The 11,748-nt window shown below is 36.0% G+C and overlaps 2 protein-coding genes across 3 annotated transcripts; both read right to left on the reverse strand.

Annotated features, from left to right (window-relative positions):
* Window positions 1–479: 479 nt before the first annotated feature.
* Window positions 480–4,633, reverse strand: LOC147552035 (DNA mismatch repair protein MutS, type 2). Its single transcript, XM_086671167.1, has 5 exons — window positions 3,555–4,633; window positions 2,369–3,263; window positions 1,747–2,271; window positions 1,180–1,638; window positions 480–808 (listed from the first exon to the last, which is right to left on the reverse strand). The coding sequence occupies exons 1-5, from the start codon at window positions 4,031–4,033 to the stop codon at window positions 506–508; spliced, it is 2,661 nt and encodes an 886-aa protein (XP_086527293.1). The 5' UTR covers window positions 4,034–4,633; the 3' UTR covers window positions 480–505.
* A 409-nt stretch (window positions 4,634–5,042) lies between these two features.
* On the reverse strand, window positions 5,043–10,449 carry ALN (allantoinase). Of its 2 annotated transcripts, none has more exons than XM_086672147.1 (16): window positions 10,295–10,449; window positions 9,409–9,502; window positions 8,943–9,063; window positions 8,739–8,812; window positions 8,548–8,624; window positions 8,300–8,336; window positions 8,126–8,211; window positions 7,888–7,947; window positions 7,452–7,600; window positions 7,041–7,167; window positions 6,729–6,884; window positions 6,522–6,632; window positions 6,217–6,327; window positions 5,917–6,015; window positions 5,522–5,670; window positions 5,043–5,390 (listed from the first exon to the last, which is right to left on the reverse strand). In XM_086672147.1, the coding sequence occupies exons 1-15, from the start codon at window positions 10,376–10,378 to the stop codon at window positions 5,542–5,544; spliced, it is 1,515 nt and encodes a 504-aa protein (XP_086528273.1). In that variant the 5' UTR covers window positions 10,379–10,449; the 3' UTR covers window positions 5,043–5,390; window positions 5,522–5,541. The 2 variants fall into 2 exon arrangements, with proteins under 2 accessions (XP_086528273.1, XP_086528274.1); XM_086672148.1 differs by having other exon boundaries at window positions 9,409–9,959; window positions 10,078–10,449.
* Window positions 10,450–11,748: the final 1,299 nt, after the last annotated feature.

Genomic DNA, 11,748 nt, shown 5'->3' on the forward strand with positions numbered 1-11,748 from the left:
TAATGTTTGTCTCTACTCTCTCGGTCTCTCTGTATCATTGTCTTTCAGGTAACTGCCCTCCAAATAAGAACTCAAATTAAATAGTGCAATAAATCCAGACCTATTATTGCACACGTTGTGGGACTAAAGGTCGGTTGCGAACACATGATCTCTTATTGTCCATATTCTTCTGTATCACATGGTTTGTCTTTTCATATAAAATGAATTTATTGTTAACTTCTTTGGGTCTTATATGATTATATTTGTATACTTGCAGTCACTTCAGTGGGGATACTTGCACAAAATCGTGTTCGGATCATAAAATATCACACTAAAACAAATGGACTCAATAATGAAGACAACAAAATATACATGTAAACAGTTGTACCATGTTTTGGAGTTTCTTAGACGCTTTGTACTAGTGTCAGATATTGATACCCGTATTAAAAAAAAAAATGACGCTATGAGAATAGTATCGTAGTTGATTGAACTAGAGATCGGGGAACAAAAATGGGTTTTCTTTTTTTCATTTCATATAAGCAACTGTACAGCCATAGTTTGTAGGACTTTCCTGTTCAAATTTTGCTACTCGTGGATGTTTACTTAGTAACTCAAGTGTCCGTTCCTTAACTACCCCAGTTCCCATCCCATGAATGATAAAGAGTACCTCCTTTGGTCGACTTGATGAGAGAGTGATGTTGAGGTAGTGAGAAGCTTCTTCTACGCGCATACCACGTAGATCCACTGTGTTCTTTGATGTCTGTATCGCTGGCCCGTAAGGGACCTCTTCGTTTAAGTTTTCCTGGACTGAGGTCCGTCTTAGCTGGCCCTGTAGTTTGCATCAAAACTCAAATTGATCAATTTTCATACTAGTTCATATTTCATAGTCAATTGAAGACCAGAATGAACATTTCGAATAATTATGCCGGACCTATTTATCCCTAGTGACAGTACGACATGAACCATAACTTTTTTGCAACATCGTTGTGTCACATCCAGAAACAGACACGGCATGTGGAGGGTCACTGCCCAAAGAGGGTCACGGCCTGCAAAGGCCTTACAGACCTTGGAGGGGTCATGACCGACAACAAGGTCACAGTCCACAGTGGGGTCGCGGCCCATGGCGTGACAAAGCCCGCTATGAAACTCTTAGAATGTCCTACTTTTGAAAAGCTCTGGAGTAACAATTTTGCAACTTACAAGCCTTGTTTGGAGTGTGACGGTAGTTACAGGCTTCGTTTCACTAGTTGGAACTGGACGAATATTGTTTTTCTTGACTCGGACCTTAATTTTACCGTATTGCACTAAAACCATTCCATCATCCTCAGGTGCCTCGAGCACAGTAGCCAATTTACCTCCTAATCCGTTTACATTAACTTGTTCTCCAATTTGAGGTACATAACTACTATCTTCTTTTTCCTCTTTAAAGTAATTGTCAGGTAGACGATGAGCTTCAACTATTGATGAAATCGCAGCTTCTGATTTCCTAATGAGCAATTTCAATTCATCTCGGTGCCTGAGATTGAGTTGGTTCTCAAAATCCTTAACAACATCATCTATCTGAGATAAAGCAGTTTTTAGCTCGTGTTGGATCCTCTGTGCTTCCTTTGCTTTTAGAGCTGCCTCACTCCCAATGATATCTTCTGCTTCATCTTTGATCTTCACAATAAAAAAGACATAAAAATATAAAGAACGGAGATATGAAAAAAATAATATGATTAAGAAGTCTATTTGATTCAAGTAAATAACTCCAATTTACGATCATACCGCACGATAAATTTCCAGAACTTCCGAGTGAAGGGATGCAGCTTTTCTCGATTGAGCTTCCAGAGTGTTTCTTTCTTCCATTAACGATTGATACAGTAAACCTTTTCGAAGCTTCTGCTTGTCTGGCCTTAGTCTATCGACCCACTCGTGTGCACGATTAAGCACATCTTGGTTAAATCCAATTGATTTAGCAATACTCAAAGCATTTGAATTACCAGTACTTCCCCATAGTACACGATACGTTGGTTGTAAAGTCTCCAGACAAAATTCCATTGCAGCATTCTGAAATCGAGCATCCGTCTCTTTTAGGTTACTTAGATCTGCATAATGGGTAGTCACTACTGCTAGGTTAACTCGATCTTTGATATACATCAGCATGCTGGCAGAAAGTGCAACACCTTCTGAAGGATCTGTCCCACTTCCAATTTCATCAATCATAACAAGAGATTCTTTAGAAGCAACTTCCAAGATTTTTCTGATACGTGAAATGTGTCCGCTGAAAGTGGACAGACTCTGCTCCAAAGACTTCAATCGAAACACAAGTATTTCAGAATAAAACCAAATAGCCTCAGTAAAACATATTATATAATCTCTTTCTTCTTTAAATGAGATGAGCAACTACCTGGTGATCCCCAATATCTGCTAGAACAAGATCAAACCATGGAAGTCGGGGATAATTTTTAGCCGGCAAATACATACCAGCCTTGGACATGAGAGATGCTAACCCTAACGTCTTCATGGATGCAGTTTTTCCTCCTGTATTGGGTCCTGAAATCACAACCACCTTTGACCCACACCCAATCTTAATGTCAATTGGTACAGGGAAATTGGACTCGGCTTCTGGAGAAAAACTTCTAAGAGATGACTCGAGCAGCACAGGATGACGTATATCTTCAATATCTACAAGTAAAGAGTTCTCAGTCTTATCTGATGATTCTAATTCAACTAGCTCACAGCTCTCCTGACCTAAAATTGGGCACACCCCGTTAATCCATCTCGCATATGCAGCTCTAGCAGAAGCAAGATCCAATTCCAGAATTCTTTCCAACAAATACGAGATTTCTGATTCAGATTCTGCTATATCAGACGTGAGCAAACTCAAAATGGCTATCTCCTCAGATCTTTCAGAGTTCGATAATCGCACTTCCATGTTATTTAACTCCACTGCATCTCTAGGTTCCATAAAGTATGTCGCTCCAGAACTACTAGAATTCAAAACTATACCATCTGGAAGCAAAGATTTATGAGACGCCCTAATACCAACACACATCCTTGATCTCCTTTCGGTAATCAAGGGACTATCAATGCCCCCAGATTGAAAAATCTTAGTTGATATATCCTTTAACAAAGATTCTAGATTTTCCATGTTTCTCTTCCTCTCTGACCTAATTATTTCCAAATCCTCGCTAGCTCGATCAAGAATCACTGATAGATTACAATCAATACAAAATTCGATTTTGTGCTCCAATTCTGTTAGGAAATTACAATTCTCTAGTATCTCAAGAAGAGGAGAGTACCTGCAAAATACCAATCAACAAAGACTTAACGCCACGAAACCCTTTTTTTGTTTCACCTCAATGGATATATTACAATCTATGATAATGCATTAAACCCATCTTCTTAAATCTATTGGCATGAATGAAATTATATATCAGAACAACCTAATCTAATGCTTCAAGGAATTAAAGGTCTCATATTTTGGCATAAGAAACTAAAAGAAGTCATTTCATTCAAGTGAAGTGAGCAATAATATATGAATAAGAAATCATTCTAAAGAGAGAGAGAGAGAGAGAAGGAGAAAAAAAGACCTAGAAGAAGATTTCTCATCTTCAGAAACCCTAACCAACTGCTCCAAAACCTCTCTGGCTGATCGAAGAGTTCGCTTGACAGCACAAAGTTCACTAACAGTTCTCAATTCTCCAGCAACAGAAGAACTAACAATCTCTTTTATATCTTCAATTCCAGAGAAATCAAGAGGTTCAGGAAGAAGAATGGCAGCTTTTGTTTGATTCAAAAGTTTCTGACTTTCTTCTCGGTTTCTACCAAAACGAATATTTCCATTAATAGCAAGAGATTGACCCATGCTAGTAGAAGTAAAGGTAGATACTTGTGAACAAACTGATTTCCATTCCAGAATTTTCTCTGATTCCTTCTGCAAATCATCTGAAATCTTAACCCTAGTTGTTTTAGTAGAATTTGATTTTGAATTGCTGATGATTCCATGAATGCGGAAGTGGTGAAACTTTGGTTTGGTTCTGAAGGATATGAAGCAATTACAGAGTTCCATTTTATAAGAATTTAAATATTGGGGATGGAAATTAGGGTTTTCATTGAACTTCTTGGAGACATTTGTTTAAAGAATTATCTGAACTTTTTAAATTTTCCCTCTCTAGATTGTTGGTTTCTCGTCAATGGGTTTTCTATCTTTATCTAGTTTGGTTGGAGGGGAGAGTCTATATTTCATTTTTTTTCTCCTTCTTTTGTTTGCGATTCGAACAACTAGTCTTATAAAGGGTTGTTATCGATGTAAGAGAAAACGTCCACAACCATTCTGTACAGTGGTTGGACACCATTCTTAAACTCGTGAAGTCATGGGATCTCGTCGTTTAGTGATAGTGAAAATTATCGTGACATTGTTTTCCGTAGAGTAGGTTTCACCAGACAAACCACCTAAATCTCTTGTGTTAATATGATTGCTTACTTCCATTATTGAATTTTTTGTTTGTTTGATCTTCGTGATGACACTCTTTATAGCGTCGTATGTCGACAAAAAGCTGGAAAGGAAGGGAACTATGTTTGAATGTAGACGATCTGATTTATACGGGAAGTGACAGAACTATGATTTATAGATTTAAACACCTCGATGATTGAATTTGATATGTGAGATATTGGGCCAACGCATACTTCTTGGGTATTAAAGTAGAACAGGAGTTTTCGTATCACAAAAGAAGTATGTCTAAGTAGGTATCGGAACCATTTGGAATGAAGAATTGCAATTCCGTAGGCACTCGATCTGAACAAGGGATGAAACTAATAAAAGACTCCAAATGAAAAAAGATATAGGAAACAATATACAAGCAAATAGTCAGGAGCTTAATCTACTTAACAACGAGAAGGTCGAGAGATTATGACAAAGCTACATCTCTCTGCTGCAAAGAGAATTTAACGGTATTTACAAAGTAAGATTGATCTCGGTATTTTTTACTAGAAAGGAGATTGTGTTCCCTTGTTCTTTGCTATATTTGTTACGTACAATTCCACTAAAAGTACTTTTAATGAGAAAAATGTATATAACATTATCCAAAATCAGTTTACTCTAATTTTTATTCAACAATTATGAACTTGGCAACTTCACATTATATACTAAAAGCATTAATATGAGAAGTTTACAGGGAGAAGTCAGTTTTAAATTCTCTCCTGGGGCCATGAATTATATAATACAAGACCCAGAAACAATGCTTCTCCTGCTAATGTTTATAACCCCAGTATAACCTAATATTATTTTACAAGAACTGGGTAGTTCATTAGTTCTAATGAAGTCTTAAGATAAGCCCGACCGACAAACAGAACAGTCAATGTTATTGGATCATGATGGAGTGACTAGCAATTCTTTCTCCATTTAGCTTCACTATCTTCAGCTAAACCTGTTTACACAGGCAATAACATGTTCAGAAACACATTCATGAAAAATCCGACCGACAAACAGAAACGTCAATGTGCAATATTATCAACTTCAACATCAAATTTTCGATGGGGAATTGGATAGGAGTATTACCTATAAATGTTTTCGCCACTTTATTTTGCAAGGATTGGCACACCACATGCTGCAGGTGCATGAGTCCCTTCTTTGTAGACAAGGTTTCCTCTCACAAAAGTTGCCAAAACTTTTCCTGATAATCTTGTTCCTATGTAGGCCGAGATACTCTACATGGAGAAAAACTCGAAAATTATTAGCAAAAAGACAAGTATATCATTTGAAATCATAAGAATTCCAAGTACTTAGACCAAGTCATATTATGGTATATTACAATGATGGTTTAGTTTCGAAACAATATGCCATTTGTTAAGTAGTTCGTATTGAACTTTTTTAGCTAGAGTATCTACATATAAACACTAGTTGGATGGTGTAAAATTCGAACTACTAAGAAAGGATAAGAAGAGAAAACATACAGGATTTTTATGGTATGCAGTGTGATTGTCGTTGAGTTCAAACTCTGTATTTGGTTCCCATACGACAATATCTGCATGATTTCCACTTGCAATAGCTCCCTGCAGTTTGGCCCAACTTTAGTTAAATTCTACATTTGGTATCAGATTAAAAATGTACTACAGAAATCGGATTAAAAGTAGAATCAATGTATGGGAATATATGTGTGTTAATATCAAACAAATTGGTATACATAAGATGTTTCTCTTACTTGTGTGTTTAAGTTTATCAGAAAAGGTCAAAATCCAAATTGAGAACATTACCTTCAATTCTTGGCCTGCAAGTTTAGCTGGTCGTTCACTCCACCAAGAAGCTAGTTGATTCAAAGTGATCCCATATTTTCGCCCATATGACCATGTCACTGGGAGAACATACTGCATAAATTCGCGCCGAATAATAATTAGTCTTCAAGAAACAAATTGATTTTTTCCGTATCATAAACGATAACTATGGATTTTACCGACCCTAGTACCCACCTGCTTCTACTTGTACTAGATTTCAAACGGCGTATTTGAACTGGAAAACAATTACATTCTCTTTTAGTCTCTGGAAGAGGAAAATCACTAACCTGCAAAGATGATATGCCACCCCATGCCTTTAAAAAGTCACCTTCACCGAAAAGTTTAAGCTCTGGTACTGTCGGTGAATGATCAGAACTTAACATATCAATATCCCCGTCCTGAAATAACATGAAATTTGTGGTGGTAAGCAATTGTGGAAATTTTAATTAAGTCGGAATATAGTTTACTATTAGCATTATGGGTTTGAAAAGTACCATCATAGCATCCCATAATTTTTCTTTATTTTCCGAATCTCGAATGGGAGGTGAACACTTGAACCGGGTATCCCCATCAGGAATCTCTTCGGCTGAAAATGCCAAATAGTGTGGACAAGTTTCAACTGTTATGCTGTCTCCACTTCTTTTTGCTCCCTGCATGGAGTGTATAAATTACATATGAAATGACTAACATTGTGACAATAAATAGCCGAATAATACTGTTATGCATTTTCTTTTCCTTTTTCACTAAACCAAGTAGGAATCCGGATAAGGAAATATAGGATTTTTAAGTTGTTCCGTTGGATATACCTTAATCATATCAAGGGAAACACTTGAATCTGAAAGATGAACAATGTGAAGGTGAGACCCTTCTGATGGACCGCCAATTCTTGTGTCTTTTGTTACTTCTAGCAGTTCTCTAATTGCTGCTTGTTCCCTGATATAAAAGGGATCTCTCTTCAGTTCATAAAAAAGAAAGTTCAGACCTATATAGATCATTAGAAGTTCCATATTTTTTTTTTTTGCTTTGAGGGTTCTACTTAGTGTGTGCATTCGCCGTTTAGATGATAAAGTTAAACCCACAAAAGCATAAACTTAGTTATTGCATTTCACTGCTTGATTTTTCGGATCAGGACATGAAAACTACTTCTTCAAGTTAATGAGATAAAGTCATGTGTTTAAATTTTGCTACAGAAAAAAAATCGATAAGCAGTATCTTACATTGAGGCAGGTCTGGTCTTCAGATATGTTGAGTAAGATCGAGAGTTATCTGTACCATCATCTGATTTCTCATCACTTTCAGAATCCAGTTGCATCTCAGCATGTACAAGTAAAGGTCTTTTATACTTTGCCAACACATGCAAACCCTCCTACAAGAGTAAATAATTTTCTGTAAAGAATAATGAGAAGAATAGGTATAGGTACTTCGAATTGAGCACCAAGCTTTTGAGAAGACGGCATTATGTTATCCAACATGCGTGCCATAAATCACATTATGAAACACGAAATGCAGATATTCAAACAAATGTGGCACTTGCATAGTTGCATACATGTATGAGAAAGATGACTAAAATTGAGAAGACGACAATTAAAACGTAAAGAGTGTTTGATAATAAAGATCTGTTCTCTGGAATTAAAAGAAAAAAAGAAATTTCACCTTAATATGGCTCGTATTTGTCATAGGAAAGTCGTTGATTCCAGATGGGCACATAAAAGACTGCGCAACAGCAAGAAACAACAAAAAAACATCAATCGTAGAGGATAGAAGCTTTAGATGATTGCGGAAAAAAACATCAGATGGAAGAACCCAAGCAAGGTGAAATTACGAGCATAACGCCAAGGCTATTGACAAGTAATTATTTCAAACACGACCATAACGCTATTAGCATCGTTACCTTAAGACCAAGAACACCAGCCTTCAATAGACCTTCCAGAGCACTTCTGTTGAATGCATTATCAGGAACTAGACCTCCCCAGAAACCTGTTAGTAACACAGATATGAGATTTTATCTTACTATTACTGCAATAGTCATCAATACTATTGAGACATTTTAATCTGAAGTTCTTACCAACATCAACATAGATTTTATCTTCTGCAGCATCAACCTATCCCATGAGAAAGTGGAAATGAAAAATCTTTTAGTTCAGCCGAAATAACTACGAAAATAAATCCGCAACAAAACAATGAGAATGAAACTATATAACTATTACAAATTGACATTTAAAAAGAAATTATTACGAAAAACTAAAACTGAAAAAAAAATCAAATATTTGTGTAGCAGAATAATGAAGAAAATAATGGATGAACCATGCCAACCTTGAGTTTTAATGTTTCTTCAGACACGGTTGAGGGTTCACTATTTAGAGGCATGTCTATCAATGTCGTAATACCACCTGTAAAAGCAACATTTTACATCATATGCTACAATATATCTTTCACAGTTCCAAATTTTTGGCCACAAAAGGACATCTAATTTTAATGAAGGGTAAATTTGCAGGAAAATCTACCAGCAGCTGCTGCTTTAGTCCCTGAAGAAAATCCTTCCCATTCGGCTCTTCCAGGTTCATCAAGATGTGCGTGCCTGCCATCGATAAACGAATTCAGTAAACAAACATACATCTATTTAGTTCCGTGACATTAGTGGGTTTCTCTCAGAAATCCTAAGGATTTTAAATTGATCAATAAACAATAGCATGGGGTTTCAATCTCACACGTCTATCAAACCGGGCATGACAACAGCATCGCCATAATCAACCACATTTCTGCCTTTAAATTTCAAGCTTTGATACTCCCTTTGAACCACCGAGGCTATGTTTCCACCCCGTATCTCGACTGTCATTAACAGATTTAGAGAAATAAACAAAGCAATTAGAATATAAACAATCTCAACCAACATAACCTACATAGGTGTCAATAACCCTTTGTTGGAGTGGTTACCGAGTTGGTTTCCATCCTCTAGGTCTCGGGTTAGAGACACACGAATACTATATTACCTTTCCAGAAAAAAAAAACCTATATGAACGAATTTTGGAAAAGATTAATCTTTTTTTTGTCTCCAATCAAGGGGTACTTCATTTCTCGATATACGAGTTTTCGAGAATGGTTTTTTCATACAGAAATGAAAAGAGATCTAGGTTTTACTCAAACATGCATAAATTCAAGTTCCCATTAACAAACCTGCACCAGAAATGACACCATCAGGTGTTACTATGTTACTGCTGGCAATCCAAAAACGGTCGTATGGGAGAAGACTACAATGACTATTTGATGGCTGCCAGATAACAAATTATGTATTAGAAACTCAAACCACAACAATACAAAAATTTCTAACAGAATCAATTAGGTCACTCCAAACTCTTCTTTTTCTCAGTGAATATTTAGGTGTATTTACTCATCATGCATAGATTCAAAAGAAAACAGTGATTTCAAGCATTTGAAGTAACTAAGAAATTAAATATAACAAAAAGAGGTTTTAAATCAATGAAAAATATCATGAATTAATAACTAAAAAAGGAGTCAAAAATACAAGGAAATTGAAAAAAAAAAAACCGGAGTAATCTAAATCAGAGAAACTGGATGAAGTTTTTATGAAAGAATACATCCTTGTTAGATCATAAAATGCAAATTTCATGAATTAAACAGGTGATACAAGAAAATTTTCAGCATATTAGAGATTTCATCTTGTGAAGTAATAAGAAATCAAAAAAAATGTTAGAGAACAATAAAAACTAGGCAGACTCTAGACAGAAATCTTATGTGACTTCCTGTGATTTGTGTTTCTGACGATTCTGATTCAGTGACCCACTAACCTTGGCAAGCATCATAAGATTTCTACCCAGAGTCTACCTAGACAGACTCAAGACATAAATCTTATGTGCGTTGTCGTGATATGTGTTTATGATGATTCTGATTGATTGAACCACTAATCATGGAAGTCACTTAACATTTCTACCTAGAATTTGCCTAGTTTTTCTTGTTCTCTAACATTTTGATGAAGAAATTAACAAGAAGACAGAATAAGATGTATAGATAGAGAGAGAAAGTAAGAAAGAGTTAGAGAGACCTTGGAGGATGTTTTGATGTAGAGGAGTAAGAAAGAGGCGAGAAGAGAAAGCAGAGGAAAGACTCTCCATCCTAGAAAATCCATCTCTCCAACTCACTCTCTCTCTCTCTCTCTATCTTCTCCACTCAAGGCTCTAGAGCAGCTCCTTCCACTCCTTTTTTACACTCTAATCACCCTCTTTTAATAAGGAAATGAACTCTCTTTCTCTCTCTAAAATGCTATTATTTTCTCTCTCTAGAACTGATCTTTCTGTCTCCTGTATCAGTTACTTACGGTTCAGCGTAGTAAGCGGGAAGCGAGCCAATTGGATACTCTGTATATAATGAGGTTCAACTTTTGGCTTGTTTCTTCCACTTTACAATCTAAAATTGAGATCCACGCAATTTCCTCGAGATTCGTTAAATTAGTAAGCCAATCAATGAGAGGGCGTGTTTGGTGGTAGGAGTTGAGTTTAGTGGGAGGAAAGGTCTTTTGGCTTTTGGGTTATTTCACTAGTGACCCTCTAGTTTAGGACTAGTTTCCCGCCTAACCCCCAAATTTACGAGAAATATCCATTTGAACCCCTTGGTAAAAGTTTTCATCCGTTAACTGTCAAAACTTTTTCTCCACATAATGTTATTCTAAAAAATAATTGATCTAGTCTTTTGTAAATATTCTCTCTGCTCTATCTTTGTCTTTCCTAATTTTCATCACTCTAAACTTTCTGTTGTACCCTCTCTAAATCTTTTCTCAATTTCTTGAAGTTAGACTTAGTCCATATCAAATTCATCTAAAAAGTCTTATCCTTTTCTGAGATCTACCGCATTGATTACCTTATTCATCATTCTCACTTCTAATATCATCAGAGTTCTTACAAATGTCATGCATCAATGCATCATCACCGCTCAAATCTGATGGATTTTGCAAATATCGAAATATCATTGGATAAATCTGCATGTTATTCATCATCTCTAGTATAATGTTACTACTTTGATTACTAAGTATGTGAAGATAAATTAAACTTGGAAATAATAAATTAAACTTTAAACTTGGTAAGATTTGCATCTGAAGGTTGGGAAGATTGTTTTTGAATCCTATAAATAAGACATCTTCTACATCATATATCCATCAAAAGTGTAAAGAGAGAGAGAAAGGTTTAGATCTATTAGCTAAAGATAACTTGGAGAAAAAAAAAGAAACGGAAGGAAGAAGTGTAAGGGGAATGCTAGTTATTTGGTGATTGTATTTGGTTTGTGTATTGGGCAAAGTTCACCAAATTATGGAGATTGTTTTAAGGTTTGCTTCTCCATTTGTAATTTTGTATTGCTACACATGACGGTTTTTTTTTTTTGAATTGTTCAACGTGTCTCTCGAACCCTTGACCTCTAGGTGGAAGATTATACATCTTACCACTCCAATCAAAGGTTGTTGCCCACATGAGGGTTTCTTTGCCGAGCTGAAATGCTCTTTTACGT

This window comes from Eschscholzia californica, unplaced genomic scaffold (genome assembly GCF_041429995.1).
Source record: "Eschscholzia californica isolate CP2 unplaced genomic scaffold, dmEscCali1.0.p SCAF_3, whole genome shotgun sequence".
NCBI lineage: Eukaryota > Viridiplantae > Streptophyta > Magnoliopsida > Ranunculales > Papaveraceae > Eschscholzia > Eschscholzia californica.